This window comes from Moschus berezovskii, chromosome 21, assembly GCF_049115385.1.
Source record: "Moschus berezovskii isolate FMDL1 chromosome 21, NW_MosBer_1.0, whole genome shotgun sequence".
Classification (NCBI taxonomy): Eukaryota; Metazoa; Chordata; class Mammalia; order Artiodactyla; family Moschidae; genus Moschus; species Moschus berezovskii.
The window spans coordinates 62,792,382-62,818,949 of NC_142480.1; the positions used below are offsets into that span (position 1 = coordinate 62,792,382).

Sequence of the window (26,568 nt, forward strand, 5' to 3'; positions counted from 1 at the left end):
GGAAAGTAGATGCAAGGAGTGACTGGGTGCAGAGGGCATTCAAAAACTGATTTCTGAGAGCCCTGGACTGAGCCAGTTTCTTTTAATAGTCAGAGAAAGGCTCTGTGGCAGTTTTCCAGTTGTCAATTTTAGCTCCTCCAAAAGGCTGGGAAGAACAGGCCCTACTCGCTGTAAGAGTTAGCACCAAAATAGACATGTTGGGGCCTTAGTTTTTTTTCTTTTGGTTGTGTGTGTCTTCTTAAAACTTAACTAGATTTTTAAATTATAAGAGTAGTACCTGCATATAATTTTCTAAAAATCCTAAGTGGTAGGAAAGAATAAACAGTTACAAATTTAAATGTGCTGTCCTTCGTGTCTATAAGCCTCACCCTCTCTTCTCCCCATTTCCAGGCTGATTTTTAATAGCTTACTCACTACCAACAGTTTCCCGGGTATCTTTTCAGAAATTCTGACGTGCTTACACACACACACACACACACACGACCTAACACTGTGTCCAGCACACTGTAGTGTTTAATTGGTCGTTGACTGAAAAAACAGTCTGGTTCACATCTGACCTTTTTAAATTAAGAACACACTTTGGACACCATTCATGTCAGAACACAGACATCCGTCTCATTCTGTTTAGTGGCTCTTTGGCATCCCATCCCATGGACAGATTATAGCTTCATAATCAACTTCCTACTAATGGATTTTGAGGGCATTTCTAATTTTTTACTACTGTCACTAACCCTGTTTCTTTGCAACTTGTGTGCATCTGTCTGTTAGGTAAGTTTATAGAAGGGAAGTCACTGGGTCAAAGGGTCAGGGTATTATAAAACTGGAGCGGGAATGTCAATTGCTTTCCCCGCAAATGGTGTCGATCCCCAGTCCTACGGGCAGTGCACAAGTATGTCTGCTTCCCCCACCCCTGCCATCATGCAGTGTCACCAAACTTCCTTGGCACCTCCTTGGTTAAGTTGCATTTCTTTAATAACAAGTGAGGCTGGGGATTATTTTTGGATGGTTATCAGCCATTTGTATTCCCTCTTCAGTAAAATGTCTCTGTCTTTTGTCCATATTTCTATTGAGTTGTCTTTTTCATCTAGATTTTATAAGAACTCTTTCTATATTTTCCCCTCATTGACATTTATTTCTTAACTTTATGGTATGTTGTCACAGAGAAGTTTTTCATTTTTATGCTGTCAAGTTTATCAATCTTTTTTTCTCCTTCTCTCTATCTCTCAATCTATACCCATCTGCATACATGAAGAGGAAAAATGCTCAAGTGTCACCACTGGCTACTTCTGGGATGGGGCAGGCTGAGATGGTTTGTAGCTCATTTCTCTGTATTTTTCTGTATGGCTTGTTTTGCTTTTTTTTTTTGGTAAAAAGCATTATAATTTCAATTAAAAATAGCTGTTTTTTCAAAAGCAGCAGTATAGCACCTGGATTTACATCATCCTTAGAAAAGGTTTATAATGTCTGAAATCATAATTGCATTCTGCCACTTTTCTAATTTTGTGGCTTCCTGGGTGGCACAGTAGTAAAGAATCTGCTTGCCAATGCAGGAGACTCAAGAGACTAGGATTTGGTCACTGAATCAGGATGATCCCCTGGAGGAGGAAATGGCAACCCACTCTAGTATTCTTACCTGGAGAATCCCATGGACAGAGGGGCCTGGAGGGCTATAGTCCATGGTGTCACAAAGAGTCAGACATAACTGAGCATGCATGCACACTTCTTTTCTAATTAAAAAAAAAAAAATAGGCTAATGTTGTTAGAGATTTTGAAAATTAAAAATAGCACTCTGATTATTTCTAATAAGTTAATTTCACTTTATAGCAAATACACCGCAATTAACAAGAGACAGTAAAAAGTGCTGCCATTTACTAAACAGTCTGCACCTGCCAGGGGCCATGAGTGAGGCACCAGCAGCCACCAGCAAGGCCTGACCGAGGCCAGTAACTCACCCAGAGCAGGAGCCTGAACCCAGACTTTCTGTCTTTGGTAGAGAAACTGACAAATTGTTTCATCATACTTTGCAAATCAAAGTTCTCTAAATTTGGGGATTACTGAGTGTCAGAGCTGCCCTGAAAACTGAAAAGAGAGATATACGATTTCAGTGTCAGAGATGTGAAAAAGCAGTCCAAGCTAGTGTGGTGTTAATTTATACCCCTTGAAAGCACACACCCACAACCATGTTCTTGTTCATATAAAAGAAATTCTGCAATTTTTCTCCTGGATAGGGAAACAAGTTTCTAGTGCCAAAATCTGCCTTGAAGAGCTTCAGAAGCAGTCATGTTTGCTTGGTTTCCTCACAGAACCCTGCTGCAGAGGACCTGCCGGCTGACGACAGCCCTTTCATCAGTCCCTCTGTGATGGCTCTGTGGGGCTGGCTTTATTCTTCTCTATTTTAATGGGCTAGGTTCTAAAATACTTTGGAAATTTTCTACACTCTACAGAAAATAAAAGGTCTTTTCTCCCTGGGTGTTTCTCTCATTCCAAAGGAATGAAGAGTGAAAAAATAAGAGGGGAAATAACAAAACCCCCTTTCTTTGTGTGTAATTAATAAATGACTTTTAGGCATGGGCTCCCTTGGAAAGCTGTGGCCACACTGTACCTTTCTGTATTTTAGGTAAAGTTACTAAAGAAAAGGGGAGTCTTGATAAATGCTTAACAATTACTATTAATAAATAAAAGTAGCTCATACTGGCAACATGCCAAATCGTTCACAAAGGACTTTCCATTGTGAATCTTTGAGCTCTTCTGTGAAGTGGATAGGGTCTTTCATAATTTTTTTCTTTTTTTTAAAGACTAAATGACTTGTATTATTAAACAACTGGTAAACAAAAGTGTCAGACTCCAACCCAGTGGCTGGTTTTCTGATTTCAAATTCAATGCCATCTTTTCATTACTATTTTTAATTGGAGGATAATTGCTTTACACTGTTGTGTTGGGTTTCTGCTGGACAACAGCGCAAATCAGCCATAAGAGTGTGTGTGTGTATACATATATCACCTCCTTCTTGAGCCTCCCTCCCAGCGCAACAACCACCCCACCCATCTAGGTCATCAGAGCACTGGGCTCGGCTCCCTGTGTTATGTAGCAAGTTCCTGCTAGTCTCTGCTTTACAGGTGGTGGTATAAATATGTCAGCGCTACTCTCTCAATCTGTCCCACCTTCTCCTTTGCCTGCTGTGTCCACAAGTCTGTTCTCTACATCTGAATCTCTATTCTTGTCCTGTAAATAGGTTCATCAGTACCTTTTTCTAGATTCCATACAAGTACACTAATATATGACATTTGTTTTTCTCTTTCTGACTTAATTCACTCTGTATAACAGGCTCTAGGTTTATCCACCTCAGTTCAACTGACTCACATTCCTTCCTTTTCATGGATGAGTAATATTCCATTGTACATATGTACCACAACTTATCTATTCATTTGTCAGTTCAAATCCAAATGCTACCTTGACTTCATAAAGCTATCTTTTTAATGATCATAGGCAAGTATTTATTTCAACACTTACTAATCTTTATTAACCTCAAGAATAAACAACAATAAAAGTCACCTATCAAACTTTACAAATATTATAAAAATAAGTGGGGACTACCCTGGTTGTCCAGTGGTTAAGAATCTGCCATTCAATGCAGGGGTTGTGGGTTAAATCCCTGATCAGGGAATAAGAACCCGCATTCTGCAGGACAACTCCTGAGCCTGTGCAGTCTGAAGCCTGTGCTCCATAACTAGAGAAACCTGTGTGCCGCAACTTGAGAAGCCTGCACTGCAGTGAGAAGCCCATGCATCACAACTTGAAAAGCCCTCACAGTGCAGTGAAGACCCAGCACAGCCAAAAAAGAAGTGAATTCTTCCATATCCTAGATAAACGGGGAGTCTTCTCAGAGTCAATCTAAATGTAATAAAGTGAAAGACTGAGAATTTGAAAGTGCTAAGAAAACTTCTTTGTGGCAAAGAAAAACACAAAAAACATAAATTCACAAACACACACAAATTAAGCTAATAAACAAGTTTAGAAAGGTTGCAGGATGCAAAGTGAGCATACTCAAAAACCACTTGTATGTCTATGCACAGGCAATGGACAAAAAGAAAAGGAAATTAAGAAAATACTTCCATTTGTAATAACATAAAAAAACCACAAAATACTTGAGAATAAATCTACCAAAGGAAGTACAAAACTGGTACTATAAAACATGGATGAAAGAAATTAAGACATAAATAAATAAGAGATATTTATGGATTTTACAGATTGAAAGGCTTAATACTGTTAAGATGTCAATACTTCACAATTGCAATATAGATTCAATGTAATCCTTATCAAAATCCCAGCTGTTTACTTTTTTTTTTCTTTCTAGAAACTGGAAAGAAAAAGCTTATCTTAAAATTCATATGAAAATGTAAGGGACCCAGAATAGCCAAAGCAATCTTGAAAAATAATAATAAAGTTGGAGATTTCACACTTAATAGATTTCAAAACTTACTACAAAATTTGTACTTGAATCTTCATAGTAGTGTTATTCATAATATCCATAAACTTACTACAAAACAACAGCAACTGAGATTGTGATATAGGCATAAGAATAGACATACAGCTCAATGGAATAGACTTGAAAGACTAGAAATAAATCCTTACATTCTTGGTCAATTGACTTGGACATGGGTGCCAAGGTAATCCAATGATGAAGGAATAGTCCATTTAATAAACGGTGCTGGGACAAATGAGAATCCATACACAAAAGAATGAAGTTAGACCCTTGTTTCATTGCATATAAACACTTAACTCAAAATGAATCAAAGACTTCAATGTAAGAACTAAAATTATAGAATTCTCAGAAGGAAACATAGACATAAACCTTCATGAACATGAATTAGGCAATGGCTTCCTAGATGTGATGTCAAAAGCACAAACAACAATACCAAAAATAAAATGAATGTCATCAAAATTAATTTGTGCTTCAAAGGACACTATCAGGACAGTGAGAAGACAACCCGCACAACAGGAGAAAAGCTTCATAAACCATATATTATAAGGGTCTAGTATCTAGTATCAGAATATACAAAGGACCCTTAAAGTCAACAATAAAAAGACAAATAACTATATGAAAAATGGATAAAGGATTTGAATAGGCATACCTCCAAAGAAAGCGGAGAAGGTAATGGCAAGCCACTCCAGTACTCTTGCCTAGAAAATCCCAAGGACAGAGGAGCCTGGTGGGCTGCAGTCCATGGGGTCGCTACAGGTCAGACATGACTGAGCGACTTCACTTTCACTTTTCACTTTCACACATTGGAGAAGGAAATGGCAACCCACTCCAGTGTTCTTGCCTGGAGAATCCCAGGGACGGGGGAGCCTGGTGGGCTGCCATCTGTGGGGTCGCACAGAGTCGGACACGACTGAAGTGACTTAGCAGCAACCTCCAAAGAAGATAAACAAATGGCCAAGTAAACAGATAAAAAGATGCTGAACATCTTTAGTCATTCAGTTCAGTTCAGTTCAGTCGCGCAGTCGTGTCCGACTCTCTGCGACCCCATGAATCACAGCACGCCAGGCCTCCCTATCCATCACCAACTCCCGGAGCTCACTCAAACTCATGTCCACAGAGTCGGTGATGCCATCCAGCCATCTCATTCTCGGTCGTCCCCTTCTTCTCCCGCCCCCAACCTTTCCCAGCATCAGAGTCTTTTCCAGTGAGTCAACTCGTCGCATGAGGTGGCCAAAGTATTGCAGTTTCAGCTTCAGCATCAGTCCCTCCAATGAACACCCAGGATCGATCTCCCTTAGAATGGACTAGTTGGATCTCCTTGCAGTACAAGGGACTCTCAAGAGTCTTCTCCAACACCACAGTTCAAAAGCATCAATTCTTCGGTGATCAGCTTTCTTCACAGTCCAACTCTCACATCCATACATGACCACGGGAAAAACCATAGCCTTGACTAGACGGACCTTTGTTGGCAAAGTAATGTCTCTGCTTTTTAATATATTATCAAGGTTGGTCATAACTTTCCTTCCAAGGAGCAAGCGTCTTTTAATTTCATGGCTGCAATCAGCATCTGCAGTGATTTTGGAGCCCCAAAAAATAGAGTCTGACACTGTTTCCACTGTTTTTCCATCTATTTCCCATGAAGTGATGGGAAATGCAAATCAAAACTACAGTGAGATACCATTTCACACTCTTTAGGATGGCTAAAATAAAACAGACAATTACAAGGGTTGGTAAGGATGTGGAGAAAGTGAAACTCATTCATTACTGGTGGAGATGTAAAATGCTGAGGTCACTTTGGGGAATACTTTGGCAGTTTCTCAAAAAGCTAAATATTGAGTTACTACATGATCCAAAAATTCCACTCCTAGACTTATACACATGAGATCTGCGAATATACATCCTTGAAAACCTTACATATGAATGTTAATAGCAAAATTATTCATAATAACCATAAAGTGGAAACAACCCAAATATCAGTAAACTGATGAATATAAACAAAAGGAGTACTATTCAGTCATAAATAGGAAATGAAGTACTGATACATGCTAAACACAAATGAACCTTGTAAAAATTATGTTAATAACAGAAGTCAGAGACAAAAGGCCACATATTATATGAACTGTCCATAAAAGGCAAATCCACAGAGATAGAGATTAGATGGTGGTTGCCAGAGGGTGGGAAGAGGAGGGAACAGGAATGACTCCTAATGGGCACAAGGTTTCTTTTAAGGTGGTGAAAAATTTCTGGAATTAGATAGTAGTAATGGTTGTACAACTTTGTGAGTACAATAAAACCATTAAATTGTACACTTTAAAAGGGTAAGTTTTATGATATGTAAATTATCTCAATGAAGTGCACAAAAATTAAAACACAAATGATAAATTGGGTGAAAAAATTTATGACACACAGTGTAATTTATAAAGAAATTTTAACTGTTAAGGCAATCTAGATAAACATTCTATTAAATAGTGGATGAATAATATGAATAATTCACAAAAAAGGAAGTGCACAAAAATATACTGAAGTCCCTTAAATATATGAAAAGATACTCAATTCCATTTTAAATAAGAGAACTGTAGATTAAAACTGTACTGAGATATCAATTCTCAACTATCAGAAGGGAACTAATTCAAAAGCCTGATGATACATTCTTTTGAAAGGGGCTGTGGGGAAACAGGCACCCCTACACACTGCTGATGGCAATACAAATAGTAGAAGCCCAATGAAAGGCAACTGGTAATATTCTACAAAACTACCCACGTATGCTTCCTTTGACCTAGCTGTCCCATTTCTAGGAATTTATTCTGAAGATACAACTCCAACAATACAAAAATACATATGTGTAAGGTTATTCATTACAACATTATTTTTATTTACAAAGTATTGGAACCTAACCTAATGCCAGTAGTCATGTATGGATGTGAGAGTTGAACCCAAAAAAAGGCTCAGTACTGAAGAATTGATGCTTTTGAACTGTGGTGCTGGAGAAGACTGTTGAGAGTCCCTTGGACTGCAAGGAGATCAAACCAGTCAATCTTAAAGGAAATCAACCCTGAACATTCACTGGAAGGACTGATGCTGAAGCTGAAGCTCCAATACTTTGGCCACCTGATGCAAAGAGCTGACTCATTAGAAAAGACCCTGATGCTGGGAAAGACTGAAGGCAGGAGGAGAAGGTAGCAGCAGAGAATGAAAAGGTAGAATGGCATCACTGACTCAATAAACGTGAGTTTGAGCAAAAGTGAAGGACAGGGAAGTCTGGTGTGCTGCAGTCCATGGGGTTGCAAAGAGTCAGACACAACTTAGCTACTAAACAACAATAACTTAAAAGCCAAAATATAAACTATTTAAAAAACTATATTATGTACATAAAATAGAATATTATCCATCTGTATAAAAAATAAAGAAGATTTAAATGAATTATACAGTGATTTTCAGGACATATTGTTAGGTGAAAAAAGCAAATATGCACACAACAAATAGATAACTTGGTGAGAAGAGGGAGAGACATTTCAACTGATAAATGTACATAGAATGACAGATGGAAAAATCACTGATTTGCAACCATCATGGTAAAGACTAGCTCGAGAAAGACTCATCAATGGATGCTAAACTTGGAGAGACATTTCAAAGAGGAGTAAGATATTTACATAGTCTTAAAAACGTCTCATTCCAGAATGGTTATTGGCTGCAAACAGAAAAATCGTTACTATACAGTGAAGTAGCACACACATCACTGGGAGATAAATTAATGTCACCAATGAAAGACAGATGGATTTCATGTGCCTCCAGACACAATACCCCAAGAAAATATAATATCCTTTTGTAGCATTCTAGCTGGGCTTGCATTGTCAGAATCTGGCCAGGAGAAAGCATCAGATAAACCCAAAACTTGGGCCACCTCATGCAAAGAGTTGACTCACTGGAAAAGACTCTGATGCTGGGAAGGATTGGGGGCAGGAGGAGAAGGGGACGACAGAGAATGAGATGGCTGGATGGCATCACCGACTCGATGGACATGAGGTTGAGTGAACTCCGGGAGTTGATGATGGACAGGGAGACCTGGCGTGCTGTGATTCATGGGGTCGCAAAGAGTCGGACACGACTGAGCGACTGAATTGAATTGAACTGAAGGCACAGTCTATGAAATAACTGGCCTGTATTCTTCAAAAATTTCATTGTCATAAGAGACAATGACAAGCTGAGAAACTAGATTACAGAAGACCAGAGTCCTTGACAACTAAGTGCAGTACTTGATTGTGAACTGTATTTTTATTGGAGCAGGAAAAAATTGCCAAGAAGGACAGTATTGGGTTAACTGACAAAACAGAATATGGCCCATACTGATCTTAACATTCCTGAATTCACCTTTTCTGGATAGACTTGTGAACTCTCATGAGATTCTTGTATCCTATGAAACAAACTTTGGGGAATGTGTAAACCAAGCTCAAATCTTTGCAATGCATACTATTGGGTCTTAGAAGCCATTTTTTATTCTAGTGAATTTTGTAAGGGGTGATGGCCCTTGCAGAAATACTCTGAGTATATCTTGATTTCTTGCTTTGAACTTTAGGAACTGGTGCAGCAAAGACAGTGCTGAGAATATGAGGGCAGGTCTGTCCTCAGCAGGTCTTTGAGGGAGGATCTGGTCAGGAAACACTGAGGGTATATGGACTTAGAAAAAATCTGAATTAATAAAATTTGTAAAATGGGAGTTCAGTCACTCAGTCATATCCGACTCTTTGTGACCCCATGGACTGCAGCACACCAGGCTCCCCTGTCCATCACCAACTCCCAGAGCTTGCTCAAACCCATGTCCATCGAGTCGGTGATGCCATCCAACCATCTCATCCTCAGTCGTCTCCTTCTCCTCCCGCCTTCAATCTTTCCCAACATCAGGGTCTTTTCCAATGAGTCAGTGCTTCGCATCTGGTGGCCAAAATATTGGAATTTCAGCCTCAGCATCAGTCCTTCCAATGAATATTCAGGACTGATCTCCTTTAGGATGGACTGGTTAGATCCTTGAAGTCCAAGGGACTTTCAAGAGTCTTCTCCAACACCACAGTTCAAAACCATCAGTTCTTCGGTGCTCAGCTTTCTTTACAGTCCAGCTCTCACATCCATACACGATTACTGGAAAAACCATAGCTTTGACTAGACGGACCTTTGTTGTCAAAGTAATGTCTCTATTTTTTAATATGCTGTCTAGGTTGTCACAGTTTTTCTTCCGAGGAGCAAGCGTCTTTTAATTTCATGACTGCAGTCACCAACTGCAGTGATTTTGGAGCCCAAATACACAAAGTCTCTCACTGATTCCATTGTTTCCCCATCTATTTGCCAAGAAGACCAGATGCCATGATCTTAGTTTTCTGAATGCTAAGTAAAATAGCATTAAAAAAGTTGACAAAGTTGGTGGAAAAGTAGCCCAAGAGCAAAGAAAAGAAAATTTCTGGTAGCCAGGTAAATCAAAACAACCCTTTGGCAGAATGTCAATAAAAATCAAGAAGTATAAAATATTCATGCTTTACCTACCAGTAGTTTAACTTCTGGAAATTTATATCAGCAAATAAGGAAAGAAAAAAGTTTTTTATAAAAATTTTCAGAATTATTGATACTAACAAAAAATTACAAATCTACCAGTGTTCTTTTGTGTAGTAAATGTACCGACCAGACACAGACAGAACGTTGGTCTAAAGCTGGACCCCTCCATCTCCTTCACCACCCCACATCTGTGCACCTCCCAGGCCTGTCATTTCTACTCTCCATAAATCTGTATCAGATCTGTCCATGTCGCTCCATTCTCACGACACCCCCTGAGTCCAGGCTGTCACCGTCCCTACCTGGTCTGCTGCAGCCATCTCCTGAGCCACCTCCCTGCTTATCTCTCTGCTGTCCAGTCCATTCTCCATGCTGCAGAGCAACCCTTCTAGACTGACAATCTGATGATGCCCATCTTCCTGCTTGAAAACCCTCAACTGCCCTTAGGGTGAAGCTCAAATTCCTTACCATGACTTTCCACATCCATTACCCAGGGATCAGGAACTCCTTGCAGTTCCCCAAAATGTGTCAGATCTTGTCTTACCTTCAGAACTTTCCATGTATTCTGCCCCCTGCCTGGGTCAGCCTTCCCTGCCTCTTTTTGAGGCAGGCATCTGCATTTATTACCTTTGCTTCCTCACACCTCACTCACATATAATCTGGATTCTGTCCTCATTAGTGCCCCAGCACTTCCCTCAACTAGGTCATCAATAAAAGAAAAAGAAAAACAAGAAAAGGAAAGGGAGAACTTTCCAAAAAGTTATATATTGCACTAGCAGGCACCATGCTCAACACTGCACAAATATTAACTCATTTTTCCTCCCAACAGCTCCGTGTCCTCCAGAACAGCAAAAGGTATCAAAAGGAAGTGGATATCTCTTTCTTCTTTACTTTTCTTCTTGTTTTTTCTAGCAAATTCTTCCTTGTTCCTTTACTGATTTATCCTTCTTTTCACAACCAACAGATACCAAAGTTCCTCAAGACTCTGTCATCAGTTATTTTCCCTTCTCACTCCATAAAGCCTCCCTGGGTGATCTCACTCTCTCCCAAGGCAATTTGTGTACGAGGGGAGGACTTTTTAACCTATTTCCTCAACTCTAGTCCTGATTATATAACTATCTAGCTGTCACTGCTGCCTGGATGCCTTAGGGCATCTCAGGCTCACCATCAAACCTGAGCTCATCTCATCATCCCCCAGGCACCCCTGCTCCCACACACATCTTCTCAGGTGTCCACTAGAAACCCAGGAGTCATCTTCGACTCCTCCCCTTCCTCTGTGTCCTGTATCCTTTCAATTTCTATATCTCATAAATTCTGCCTCCTAAATCTTTGTCACTCCCAACTCCTTCATCCTTGCTAGCATCGTCCTGGTTTAAGCCACTTCCATCTTCAGCCCTCAGTATTTCAGTCTGCCTCCAATCCAGGCACACCCTCCCCAGTCTACTCTCTACCTATCAGCTAGAATTACCTTCAAAACACAGTGCATTTAAATCTGGGCGATGGCATTTATTGACTGTGTACTCCTGGGTGTAGCACTCAACTGTCCTAATTCTTGACTGACTTCTCTATAAAATGATAATAATAATAATAAAGCATAGGATAGGTATTAGTAGTAAGGGAGATGATCCAGAGAAAGTGAGAGAATGGCACACTCTAATAAACTGTGCATGGGAGTCTAAATAGTCATACAACTTTTCAAAGAAATAGCAATAAAGAACTCTCAGTACTGCATCATTATATCTCATTTGAAATAAAAAATGAGTTAGTCTATATTTTACAACTTTAATAGGGAAAAATTCTCAGAAAACAATTTAAAAGGTGCTTTTAGCAGATGATACCATATAAAAACATCAAGTTGACGTGATGGTTAGTTTTATGTAACAGCTTGGCTAGGCGGTGGTGTCCAGTTGTTAGGTCAAATACTAGTTTAAATGTTGCTTTGAATGTACTTTGTAGTTGTGATTAACATTTATGGTCAGTAGACTTTGAATAAAGGAGATTACCTTCAACAATATGAGTAGGCCTCATACAGAACAAAAGGCTGAGGTTCCAAGAAAGAAGGGGGACTGTGACATAGAGGCTCTGCTTGTGTTTTCAGCTGGCCCACCTACCCTATGGATTTCAGACTTGTCAGCCCACACCTGTGTGAGCCAATTCCTTAAATAAAGCCTTCTCTTTCTCTATGTATATATCCAACTGGTTCTGTTTTGGAGAACTCTAACTGACACACTCACAGTGGAATCTTTTAATGATGAAGTGGAACAGCAGCTACCAGATGACAATTCTAAGTAACTTCAGGTAAAGATCGCAGAATGCGGTAAAAAATAACCTTAATCAGTTTGGTCACATAATCTGTACGTAGATAAGCTTTAAATTATAAAGAAACTTTGTCTGTGAAACAAGACTTAAATTATGCACCTGCTGTGAGAAAGCCACCTTCACGGAGCCTCGGGTTATCTGTGGAGCAGGCACGGGGAACAGAGGACTGGTAATCCCGTGCTCGCCCGCGTGGGCACCTATGTGAAGGTGTTTGTTGAACTTTTACTACAGGCGGTGTTGTGTGTATCTAGAGCACATAACTAAGCCAGACATTCTCAAAGCTGCTATTCCACTCTTATCTGTGAGAAGCAGTGAGTCAGAACAGCTTTGGTGGCCAGGACATTGCAGCTTACCTGTAAAAGGTTGTTGATGGATGCATCATGAAATCCCAGGGCTTGCTCTGCAGCTGCCAACTCCCTCAGTATTGGTACACACTCAAGACTTTTTTCACCTCTACTGATCTCAGTATATTTTAAAGCCTCTTGGTAGTGGGGCAGAGCTTCTTTTGATTTCTTCTGACCTTGATATACCCTAAAAAACAAAGGGATTATTTTTAAAATAATTAAAATGGAAGATACTGAAAATAAAAGATGGATTTGACTTTCTGATTCCTGTTCCCCAGGTTCATTTCCCAGGCAGCTAAGCCTTTCTTTCCTCCGAGGAGCAGCAGGGCATAGCGGTTAAGAGGAGAGACACTGGGATAATCAGGAAGATTGAAATCCTGGCTCTATCACTTACTAGGTGTAGGACCTTCAAGTTACTCGACAGTTTTCTCATTGGTAAGTTAACAAACGTTATCTTAAAAAGAAAAGACAAAGCGATGTTAAAAGAAAACCTATGACAAACCTAGATAGTGTATTCAAAAGCAGAGACATCACTTTGCCAACAAAGGTCCATATAGTCAAAGCCATGGTTTTTCCGGTAGTCATGTACAGATGTGAGAGTTGAACCATAAAGAAGGCTCAGAGCTGGAAAAAAATGATACTTTTGAACTGTGGTGTTGGAGAAGACTCTTGAGAGTTCCTTGGACAGCAAGGAGATCAAACCAGTCAATCCTAAAGGAAATCAACCCTGAATATTCACTGAAAGGACTGCTGCTGAAGCTGAAGCTGCAATACTTTGACTATCTGATGCGAATAGCCAATTCATTGGAAAAGACCCTCACTGGGAAAGATTGAGGGCACGAGGAGAAGGGCGTGACAGAGGATGAGATGGCTGGATGGCATCACCGACTCAATGGACACGAGTATGAGCAAACTCCAGAAAACAGTGAGGGACAGAGAAGCCTGGTGTGCTGCAGTCCATGGAGTCACAAAGAGCTGGACATGACTTAGCGACTGAACAACAGCACGTTAACGATAATAACAGTGCCCGCTTCACTGCATTGCTATGAAGATTAAAGTGGTTGATATTAATAAAAAGAACATCTAGAATAGTCTCTGACACATAGTAGGCGCTGTGGAGGTGTTGGTTTAAAAAATATAAAATATTAAAACAACAACAGTAATCAGAAAGCATGCTAAGATGCTGATAACTGACCCACTGAGAAATTATAGAAATTTCCCAGTTTGATGAGGGTGTAAAGCACTCTCATTAACTGTTGGGAAGAATGTAATTTGGGTACAAGCTTTTCTATATCAGAATTATACATATGTATGTACACACATTTCTGCTAATTGCACTTTTAGTAGTTTATCTTGAGAAATACTCTGGCACAAGAACTATATATAAGAATGTTTACTGAAGCATTCTTTGTAATAGTGGAAAAGTATAAAGCAGTTAAAATACCTCAGTAGATGATTATTAAGTGGGTTATAGTAAGTACATCTACATTGTGGGATGCCATGTAGCCATTAAAGTTAATTTTGATCTGTATTTATCATCATAGACATATATCCACTATATATTATTCAGCAAAAAGGCAGATTACAGAACACTATATAATCTTGAAGAAAGGAAAGTTGTTCAGTTGTGTCTGACTCTTTGTGACTCCATGGTCTGTACAGTCCTTGGAATTCTTCAGGTCAGAACACTGGAGTGGGTAGCCTTTTTCTTCCCCAGGGGATCTTCCCATCCCAGGATTGAACCCAGGTCTCCTGCATTGCAGGTGGATTCTTTACCAGCTAAGCCATAATCTTATGCGTGTGAAAATTTCGCATCTAATCTACATGTAAACATATGCATAAAGAGCTATCTAAATGTCACTAAAATGTTAGCAATAGTTATTTCTAAGGAGTTGTGAATGATTTTACTCTTCTTATTTATACTTTATAAATTTCCCAAATTTTCTTCTATAAAAATATATTACTTTTACATGAGAAAAATGTTAATTTAAAGGTGGTAGTGGGAAAATAATCTTGTAGCTTCTTAGGGTAAGGGTCTCTCATATAAAAAAATATATGTCTCTATATAGTGTTTACCAAACAGACAATTAAAAAACAGTCTTTTCTGAAACACCTGTGAAAATTATTAGAAACTTTTTTTTCATGGAAAATTTTTAGGTACAAAACTTGTAATAAAAGAAATCAATCCTTCCTATGTTGCCTCCACCCCAGAATCTTTACTACTAAAAGGCCCTAATTTCTATAATTACCGAAAACCTGAGATGAAATGTGAGAAAATGGCTGAGACCATAAAAAGGGGTTTTGTTCTTGACTCAATTATGAAAAAAATTAATAAACAGAAACCTCAATTAAATAGAGTCAGGAGCCCAGAATCGGGAATTTTCCTGCCCTGGGAGGACAGCAGAGCCCAACAGGAAGAAAGACTCCTCTTCATTCCTGGTAAGAACTTAGCCAGCAAAAAGTCATGGACTCTCTGTGTACTCTGGCTCTCTCAAATTCTTTCCTCTTCTATAAAAGCAGTTTCCTTCCCTGGCCAGGTGGAGTTCTGCATATCGTTCACCATGGTTTCAGACCCCCAGATTGAAAATTTCTGCCGATCCTTTATGAACCTAATTTTTTATTTCTAGAGAAATAACTGGAGGCCTTTTTTTTTCTAGGTCAACATAGTCATTGAATACTTTTCACAACTAATTTGCCCTCCTGTAAATTTCAAAGGAAATGACTGATAGAGTTACTTTTCAGATCTGTGGTTCAGATGATCATAGTGAAATAAAATGTTCATTGAATAGCTCATGAACTGGGATACCTTCTATAATTGTAAAGAGGTTTACAACAGAAGAGGAGGTCAGGGAATGTTCCTGGACCAAGAAGCATCTAGGTTGTAACTTGCACGGACTCTAACCTTGGAAAGGAAGAGATTAACAGATGATCTAGTAATGCTGGACTCATCTTCTAACTCTCTTAATGAGCTTAGAATGTAGTGGATACTAAGTATCTTTGTTGTTGTTAAGTTGTTCAGTCCTGTCTGACTCTTTGCCATCCCATGGGCTGCAGTGTGACAAGCTTCCCTGTCCTCCACCATCTCCTGGAATTTGCTCAAGCTCACATCCATTGAGTTGGTGGTGCCACTTTGTACATATCATATTTTATTTTTTGAGAGAAAATCCACTAGCATCTATGGTGATAGAAAGAGGCTTTGAAACATATGGCTGGTAACAAATCACTTAGCCAAACAATTAGATTCCTGGTAGAAGATTAAGTAACTGAAAACAGGAGTCAGCAAACTGTGGTCTATAGACCAAATCTACTCACTGACTACTTTTGTAGATAAAGTTTTATCGACATAGTCAGGCCCACTTGTTTACTTATTATCTACAGCTTCTTTTGCATTACAGTTGCAGAGTTGAATAGTTGCAACAGACACTGTATGGCTTACAAAGGCAAAAATATTTACTGCCTGGGTCTTTACAGGAAAAGTTTGTACACCAACTTTCTGTCTAGAATCTAGAAAAAGTCACAAACTTTTAAAAAGACTTCTGATTTTTTTTGACCTAATTTAGCCTAGAGAACTCAGACAATGCCATAGATATTTCATCAAAGGAAAAAAAATTCAATTTCCTTTCTTATCTTCATAAATGATGAAGAGTGTGCCAAGGAAGTAAAGAAGAGGTCCTTTGTTTCCAAAGTTGCCTGTAAAAGTCATAGAAGGGTAATAAAACCAATACAAATGCTAAGATGATTTCATCTGGGCAACAACTTTAAAAGTAAGCAATATTCACAGCTTAGCAATCAAGCTTATAAATGAGGAAAAATTAGAAAAGCACATGAAACAAGGCATATGTTAATTCATATATCAAAAATTCTTCCTTTCCTGAGATAGAACACAAAAGAAAAGTATTTGGGGGTTTGTGAAGCCATCTAGGAACCATCTTAGCCGAAGCACGCACAGCACTCCGAGTTAACACAGCAGTATCTTTTCAGGTATCAAAATGTCATCCTTCAGACACACCTGACACTGAGAGAATTTTCTAGAAAAGAATACAGTGTGAGAGGCAGGGGGATCAATTACAAATACTGCAACAGGAGTAGAAAACCCAAACAGTAGTTTTAGCATCCTTACTAACTAGGACACACAACCCTGGGCAAGTACAAAATGCTTTGAAACTTGGTTTAATCGTCGGAACACTGGAGTCCAACAGGGTTGCTGTGAGAATCAAAGATGTCTGAAAGTGCTTTAAAACTGAAGCCAGCCATACAGGTTGATATGAAATGCCTACACATAATCATACCTTTTACTCCTTCCCTCCCAGCCTGTGGTCTCTTTGGAACTGAGAGGCACAGTTCAGGTTGTTCTCATGTTGAAATGGGCTCATGTGTGGGCTCAGCTTGTTCCCATCTGCATAAAATTCTACCCAAATAACGGGTAGAATCAGTCACACTCATGCCTGCAAGTGTGGCAGGCATTTTCTTATACAACTGGGCTTTTTAAAAAATTGAGAATAATCTATTATAAAAGCAATTTATATTCATCATTAAAAGAAGAGATATTAAAAATTAAAATATATCAATGTAATCATAATATCTAAAGATGACTGCTATACACTTTGATACATGTACTTCCAGGTAATTTTCTATGCATTTTTTAAAAAGGATCATACTGTTTTAGAACATGTGGCAATGAATGGTATAATATCGCTTTTAGTGGCTGAACGGTGTATATAAAGTTTGATTGGCCATTCATCTTCAAAATTATTTGAAAGTGTTAATTGCTCAGTCATGTCTGACTCTTTGCAACCCATGACTGTAGCCTGCCAGGCTCCTCTGTCCATGGGATTCTTCAGGCAAGAACACTGGAGTGGGTTGCCATTCCTTTCTCCAGAGGATTTTCCTGATCCAGGGACTGAATCCGGTTCTCCTACATTGCCAGTGGATTCTTTACTGTCTGAGCTACCAGGGAAGTTCCCATCTTCAAAAATATTATTTAGGACATATAAAAAAAATGGATGGTGAAAAATATAGTTTGTGGAAAATTTTTCCAAATCATATTTCTGATGAGGGACTTGAATCCAGAATATATAAAGAACTCCTACAATAGTAATAAAAGATAAATAACCCAATTTAAAAATGAGCAAAATATAGTCATTTCTCTGAAGAAGATGCACACATAAAGAGATGTTCATCATTAGTCATCAAGACAACACAAATCAAAATTACAATGAGATACCACTTTACATGCATTAGGACGGTGGCTATAACAACAATGATTTTTAAAAAGATAGGAGGATAAAGGGAGGAGGGAGGTGAGAGGGGGGTTCAGGAAGGGGAACTCATGTACACCTGGGGCGAATTCATGTCAATGTATGGCAAAACCAACCAATATAATATTGTAAAATAAAAATAAAATAAAATAAAATAAAATTCAGGAGTTTTAGACCCCCCCCCAAAAAATAAATAAAAATAAATAAATAAAAAGATAGTAACAGTGTTGACAAGGATGTGGAGAAATTGGATCCTCACACACTGCTGGTGGGTATGTAACATGGTACAGTTACTTTGGAAAACAGTGTCAGTTTCTCAAAAGTTTAAACAGAATTACTGGATGACCTTGCATCCACTGCTAGGTATATACCCAAAAGAAACGAAAACATACATTAACTTAAAGACTTGCACACGAATGTTCATAACTGCAGAGTTCATAAGAGGCAAAATGTAGAAACAACCCAAATGTCCACCAACTAACTGAAGACTGAATGAACAAAATGTGGTATGTTCATGCAATAAAATGTTATTTGGCCATAAAAGGGAAGTTTTTATATATGTTACAACACAGATGAATCTTGAAAAAATTATGCTAATTGAAAGGGGCCAGTCACAGAAGACCACACACTATAAGGTTCCATTCATATGAAATGTGCTTAACAGGCAAATCCATACAGACTGAAAGTAGATTAGTGTTGCCAGGGGCTGGGGAACTTGAGAATGGGGAGAGACTGCTAATGGAATAAAAATGTAAAATTACTTATGATGGTTGCATACTAAAACCCATCAAATTTTATACTTTAATTGGGTGAACTGTATGGTATGTGAATTATATCTAAATTAATCTGTTATTTTTGAAAAGTTTGTGAACATTTGGAAGCAAAACGAATTACAGATGAGACTCAGTAATAGCCATTAACAGTCATTTTTATTTAAAGAAATAACTGTACTAAAATTATTAAACAAAAATGAAAATATTTTAAGCGTAACATCATCTGCAAGCTAGACATTACTCCTAACTTACTCATTTAAACCAGGTCAGAAAGATATGTGGGTTTTGGCTCTAAATTGGTCCTGATTCACTGGATGATCCTACCCATCTCTTTTGGGGGGCAGGTTAGGAGAACAGGTCTGGCTGCACCTGACCCTCAGCACAGTAGGCATTTCCACGGGGATGCCATAAATCAGGCTTGAACACTGAGCTACTGGTCTCTCTTTAACCTTCCAGAGTTGTTGGCATGTCTCCTGAGGAGCTCTACATCCTGGAGATCTCCAGGGGAAAGCCTCGGTCTGTGCAAAGCAGTAAATTCACGAAAAGAAAAGACAACAAAAATATTTTTAATGGCATACTCTAGTAAATCAATTACACAATAAGTTTAAATATGTTAACATATTTCATATCATGACCCCAGATGCGGAAGAATCTAGAAATAGGTGATAAACCCGGAGTCTTTTCCTGTCAGCTGATTGATTCAAGCCAATAAGCTGTGGTTAAGGAAATTAGCCAAGTACTGGTAGATCAGAGAAGAAAAATGAATTCAGTGTGGCTCCCAACTCCCAGATTAGCAGAATTCACAACGGGACAGTGTGAGGCTGGCACAGAAACACCAATCCTGCAGCCCAAAGCTGAGTGAAGCACACCAGGCCATCTGGGGGATAATGGATGGATTTGGAGACGTACCAGTGGCTCTGGGGACCCTAGTTTCCCTGAACTTAATGAGTTCAGATGACTCATGAGAGTCATCTAAACATTCCCATTTGGCTTCCATGGTGCCAGTTCTCTTTCAGCCCCGAGTTGTGTCATGTCTACCTTCTCTGTGGATCTTTGCTGGTCCTTCTATCTGGAGTGTTCTTCCTTCCATTTCTGCCTGGCTAACTGCCATTCATCTTTCTATCATCTCTCTTCCAGTTTCAGTTTGGCTGCCTCCTTAAGTTAGCCTTCCCTGCAAGGGCCAGAACTAGTGTGAAACCAGGGAGACATCTAGGACAGATCATTTAAGGAGGTGCTCATGCTCAGTGTCGGAAAAGAGCAGGGTTGGCATCCAAGTGTGAGTGCCTCCTTAAATGGTGTGGTCTGGGCACCTGGCTTCCTTATCCCAGTGCTGGCTCAGTTCCCTGACATCCCAAGCTGGGCTGGGTGCCTCTGTGAACACCTGTGCTCCCACAGAACCGTGAACCTCCCTGCTCTAAATACATATCTCATACTGAATTATAAGTGCCTGGAGATTCAGCACTATCCCTTAGGGTAGGACTCTGAGAAAGCAGAGGCCAAGTCTAACATATTCATCCGGATATCCCCAGCACCTTGCGGTGTCTAACACACAGCAGGTGTTTGTTGTCTATGGAAAGAGAAAGGAGGGAAGACAGAAGGAAAAACCTGCAGATTCACTGACTTTGAGGCTATCAGGTCAGTTCAGTTCAGTCGCTCAGTCGTGTCCGACTCTTTGCGACCCCATGAGTCACAGCACGCCAGGCCTCCCTGTCCATCACCAACTCCCGGAGTTCACTCAAACTCAGGTCCATTGAGTCGGTGATGCCATCCAGCCATCTCATTCTCTGTCATCCCCTTCTCCTCCTGCCCCCAATCCTTCCCAGCATCAGAGTCTTTTCCAGTGAGTCAACTCGTTGCAAGAGGTGGCCAAAGTATTGGAGTTTCAGCTTTAGCATCAGTCCTTCCAATGAACACCCAGGACTGATCTCCTTTAGAATGGACTGGTTGGATCTCCTTGCAATACAAGGGACTCTCAAGAGTCTTCTCCAGCACCGCAGTTCAAAAGCATCAATTCTTCGGCGATCAGCTTTCTTCACAGTCCAACTCTCACATCCATACATGACCACGGGAAAAACCATAGCCTTGACTAGACAGGCCTTGGTTGGCAAAGTAATGTCTCTGCTTTTTAATATGCTATCTAGGTTGGTCAAAACTTTCCTTCCAAGGAGTAAGCGTCTTTTAATTTCCTGGCTGCAATCAGCATCCGCAGTGATTTTGGAGCCCCCAAAAATAAAGTCTGACACTGTTTTCCCATCTATCAGTTCAGTTCAGTCGCTCAGTCGTGTCCGACTCTCCGCGACCCCATGAATCACAGCACGCCAGGCCTCCCTGTCCATCACCAACTCCCGGAGTTCACTCAAACTCATGTCCACAGAGTCGGTGATGCCATCCAGCCATCTCATTCTCCGTCGTCCCCTTCTCCTCCCGCCCCCAACCTTTCCCAGCATCAGATAGTTGAGGCTATAGTTCTTACCTTAACTTTCATAGATGCTTGGAATAAATTTTAGGGAGAATATTCAAGAAAGGAACATATTTTCACATTGATTTAGTAGCAAAAATATTAGACTGTTGCTCTAATTAAAAGTTGGAGAAATTATTGAAATTTTATAAAGGGTTAGGGTAGAAACCTTGTAAGAACCTATTCAGTTCAGTTCAGTTCAGTCGCTCAGTCGTGTCTGACTCTTTGCGACCCCATGAATCACAGCACGCCAGGCCTCCCTGCCCATCACCAACTCCCAGAGTTCACTCAAACTTATGTCCATCAAGTCAGTGATGCCATCCAGCCATCTCATTCTCTGTTGTCCCCGTCTCCTACTGCCCCCAATCCTTCCCAGCATCAGAGTCTTTTCCAGTGAGTCAGCTCGTTGCATGAGGTGGCCAAAGTATTGGAGTTTCAGCTTTAGCATGAGTCCTTCCAATGAACACCCAGGATCGATCTCCTTTAGAATGGACTGGTTGGATCTCCTTGCAATACAAGGGACTCTCAAGAGTCTTCTCCAACACCACAGTTCAAAAACATCAATTCTTCGGCGCTCAGCTTTCTTCACAGTCCAACTCTCACATCCATACATGACCACTGGAAAAACCATAGCCTTGATTAGACGGACCTTGGTTGGCAAAGTAATGTCTCTGCTTTTTAATATACTATCTAGATTGGTCATAACTTTCCTTCCAAGGAGTAAGCGTCTTTTAATTTTCTGGCTGCAATCAGCATCCGCAGTGATTTTGGAGCCCAAAAAATAAAGCCTGACACTGTTTCCACTGTTACCCCATCTATTTCCCATGATGCCATGATCTTTGTTTTCTGAATGGTGAGCTTCAAGCCAACCTTTTCACTCTACTCTTTCACTTTTATCAAGAGGCTTTTGAGTTTCTCTTCCCTTTCTGCCATAAGGGTGGTGTCATCTGCATATCTGAGGTTATTGATATTTCTCCCGGCAATCTTGATTCTAGCTTGTGCTTCTTCCAGCCCAGCGTTCCTCATGATGTATTCTGCATATAAGTTAAATAAGCAGGGTGACAATATACAACCTTGACGTACTCCTTTTCTTATGTGGAATCAGTCTGTTGTTAGGTGTTGAGCTGTATACTTTCGACCCAAATGCACCCTAAGTACACCTCAGTCCTCATCCTCAGTACCTCAAAATGGGACTTTATTTGGAGATAGCATCATCACAGACATGATTAACTATATTAAGAAAATGTCATACTGTATAATATTTGCAACCCCATGGACTGTAACCCACCAGGCTTCTCTGTCCATGGAATTCTCCAGGCAAGAATACTAGAGTGGGTAGCTGTTCCCTTCTCCAGGGGTTCTTCCTGACCCAGGGATCGAAACTGGGTCTCCTGCATGGCAGGTGGATTCTTTACCATCTGAAACACCAGGGAAGCCCCACTATAACTGGTATCCTTATAAAAAGGAAAAACTTGGATACAGAGACACAGGGAGAATGCCACGTGAACACAAAGGCAGAGAGAGACTGGTGTGATGTATCTGTCAGAAAAGGAACACCGAAGTTGCCAGTTAGGAGAGAGTTGTGGAACACCTCATATTACCCAGAAAGAACCAAAATTGCCCAGGTGTTCATCTCAGACATCCAGCCTTCAGAATTGAGAAAGAATAACTTTCTGTTAAGTCACCTAACTGGTAGTACTTTGTTATGGCAGCCCTAACAAACTAGAGCAGAACTCCTGCTGGCTGACTCCAGGCTCAGAGATTTTCCTTTCATCAGCACCCTACCAGATTAATCCTGGGTGTGCTCACCCAGGGCAGCTAGTTAGATAGGAAAGCACCAATTTTTCTTTTTTAAATCACATTGTGCTCAAGTCCAAGCGGTAACTTTCCATTACCTCACTGCCTGGAAATTTAATTTGAGTATCTGCTGAGAAGGAGACCTGGAAGGAGGCAATTTCAGCAGGAACCCACACATGGCCTTCATTGACAATAGTTTTGCCCTTGTTATGAATGTCTGCAGGATGGCACAGACCTCATGAATCCAGTGACATCCAACAAGCAGGAGGCCCAGCCCTGAAGGGACACAGTCACGCGTGAAGGTGACCTGTTGCCATTCCTGAACTCTCTAAGTTTAAAAGATTTTTGTCAAACTATCCTTGGCCTCACATTTCAAACCCTAGAGAATTCTTCAGACTCTGAGTCCTTGTTTCATCTGTAGGTAAAGCTATTTACCTCCTCAATTAATTTAATAATAATTTTAATCAAAGTGAAAAAATCAGGTCCCTCATACCATGTACACAAAAGTTCCAAGTGACTTGGAGACCTCAATTTAAAAAGCAAAGCTTTGATCTGTTTGAGAGAAAATATAAGGAAAAGTAACTCCATGATTTGGGACTATGGAAGGGCTTCCATGGTGGCTCAGACGGTAAAGAATCCACCTGCAATGCAGGAGATGCCAGTTTGATCACTGGGTCAGGAAGATCCCATGGAGAAAGGAATACCTACTCCATTATTCTTGCCTGGAGAATTCCATGGACAGAGGAGCCTCAGTCAGTCAGTCAGTCAGTTCAGTTGCTTAGTCATGTCTGACTCTTTGCGACCCCATGAATCACAGCACGCCAGGCCTCCCTGTCCATCACCAACTCCTGGAGTTCACTCAAACTCATGTCCATCGAGGTGGTGATGCCATCCAGCCATCTCATTCTCTGTCGTCCCCTTCTCCTCCCGCCCCCAACCTTTCCCAGCATCAGAGTCTTTTCCAGTGAATGAACTCGTCGCATGAGGTGGCCAAAGTATTGCAGTTTCAGCTTTAACATCAGTCCTTCCAATGAACACCCAGAATTGATCTCCTGGGGTTGCAAAGAGTTGAACACTGCAAAGAGTGACTAACACTTTCTTTTCGCTTCAACTCCATGATTTTGAGATAGATAATGACTTCTTAAATGAGTTACAGATCATAATGAAAAAGGTTTGGTAAATTAGGTGACATTAAAAATAAAAATTCCTGCGCATCAAAATTCATCATAAAGAAAGTGAGAAGGCAGACTACACATTAGGGTACACACAATATATGTAAGCAGAAAATAACGTGTCATCAGAAATTGGAAGAATACCTACAAGTTAATAAGAAAAAAAGCAAATAGCTCAGTTAAAAAATTGAATAAAACAAATGAGTAGACATTTCACAGAACAGAAATTCCAAATGTCCAGCAGATGTATGAAAAGATGTCAAATCTCACTATTAGAAAAATGCAATTAGAGAAATTACATGTTCGGCTAAAACAAAATGTCTGACAAGATCAAGTGTTGACAAGGATGTGGAGTAACGGGAATTACTCCTGGTGAGAGCACAAACTGGTGGAAAGCAAACTCAGTAAAGGGGATGATGTGGACACTTGTCAGTTAAGCTATCCCACTCCTGAGCAAATACCTCGAGATAATCTCGTACAAGTGCCCATGGAAACATGTACAAGAATGATCAAATCAGAAGCAATCTAGGTGTTCACCCTCAGAGAATGTATAAATAAAGTCAAAGTAAACATAATATGAAGGTTTAAAATGAATAGACTAGTATCAATTGATGTGGATACTTCTCAAATGTAGAAAAGTAATGGGGAAAAAAGCAAACTACAGAAGGAAACATATATGCTGCTAAGTCACTTCAGTAGTGTTCGACTCTGTGTGACCCCATAGACGGCAGCCCACCAGGCTACCCCATCCCTGGGATTCTCCAGGCAAGTATCAATTGATGTGGATACTTCTCAAATGTAGAAAAGTAATGGGGGGGAAAAGCAAACTACAGAAGGAAACATATATATGAGGTATAAAAATAAGAAAAATAATACTGTATATTTTTATGGTTATACAAATATAGATTCAGAGGAATGAAAAACACAAAATTCAATATCACAATTGCCTGTAACATGGGGAGAAAAAAACAGGATTAAGAAGAAAGTGTAACAGGCTTCCATTTATCTGCAGTGTTCTACTTGGAAACTTGGTGGCATGCACAGGAGTAGTCATAGAACATCTTTAATTTTATATGCCTGAGATATTTGGTTAAAATACTTGTTGAGTGTGTGCAGAGAACGAGGCACATTCCACCCTCACTCTCTGAAGTTGCTGCCGCTGCTATTCCAGGGTCCTGGCGCTACCAGCCAGAAATAGAGGCTATCAAGCTAATGCAATCTACAATGAGCCTTCTGGAGCTCATTGAGGGTATACTGTTCACATAAAAGAAAATACAAAACAGAAAATAAAATTACTTAGCTTCACAATATATTTAATGAAAAAAGGGATTGAGGGAGTACTACATCAGGAAATAACTGAATTATAGTCTTACCTCCATTTCCAACTCATTTAAAGCATCAGGCAATTTCAGGCAACCTTGTTTGTCTCCATCTGCTCATAAGTAATGTGTGGGAGAGCAACACTGTCTCCTTTTCTTTCCTATCTACCTGATAGGGATGTTTTGAGGATTTATTATCTAGTGGGCCCATAACGTGTTTGGGCAGCTTTAGGAAACACACTAGAGACAGATGAAAAGAGAGAGAATTTTGAACAACACAATGTGGCAGTATGTTAATTTGGCAGGTCCACAATTTAAACCACAGCATATTTTATTGAATGAAAATATATCTGTAGAAATTCTACAGAGCACATGACAAGACACTATCTCATCTCAGATGACCTTCAGAAGATCCCACAGGGATGGAGACTGGTTTTAATCTGCAACGAACAAGTGAAGTCTCCTCTGATATTACTAAAACAATAGGAGGTTTCCTTTTATTTATTTAAAATGCATTTTTAGTAGCATGTCATTCAGAATTTGACACTATATTCTGCATTATAGAAAGCAACTTTAAAAGATCTAAATACGTATGTGTATCTAGGAGTTAAATATTCTTTAAACCACATGAATGGGTGACAATCTAGTTGTATATATCCAGTCTTTCCTTTCAAAACTGATTTTTCTTGGAGAATATTAGTATACTGGTATGAAAATACCAGTTTCTCTTCCAGATTGTGACTTCTTGATTGTTTGGATAAATCTCTGTGCAGCCCCAAGGCTTGTGGGGATCTAAATGTACTTTACTTATCTCCTTGGCTACGCTGGGTCTTGGCTGAGGCACACGGTAGCAGTTGTTGCAGTGCTCAGACTCTCTCATGCCACTCTGGTGGCACACAGGCTGCGTAGTTGCTGCATGTGGGCCTCAGTAGCTGTGGTGTGCGCTGCTCTGTAGCATGTGGGATCTTAGTTCCCAGACCAGGGATCAAGCCCACGTCCCCTGCATTGAAAGGTGGATTCTTAAGCACTAGACCACCAGAAAAGTCTTGAGGGTTTCCTTTTAAAAGCTTGAGAATTTGGCAAGAATACTGAGCACCAGTGAAAAGC

General features: G+C 40.0%; 1 protein-coding gene across 2 annotated transcripts in view; it reads right to left on the reverse strand.

Moving 5' to 3' along the window:
* Positions 1-26,568, reverse strand: part of TTC23 (tetratricopeptide repeat domain 23) — a 168,300-nt gene that overhangs the window by 40,579 nt on the left and 101,153 nt on the right. For both annotated transcript variants that reach the window (XM_055417708.2, XM_088829693.1), the window contains exon 7: positions 12,694-12,871. In XM_055417708.2, coding sequence (XP_055273683.2) covers positions 12,694-12,871 — 178 coding nt within the window. The remainder of the gene's footprint in view (positions 1-12,693; positions 12,872-26,568) is intronic.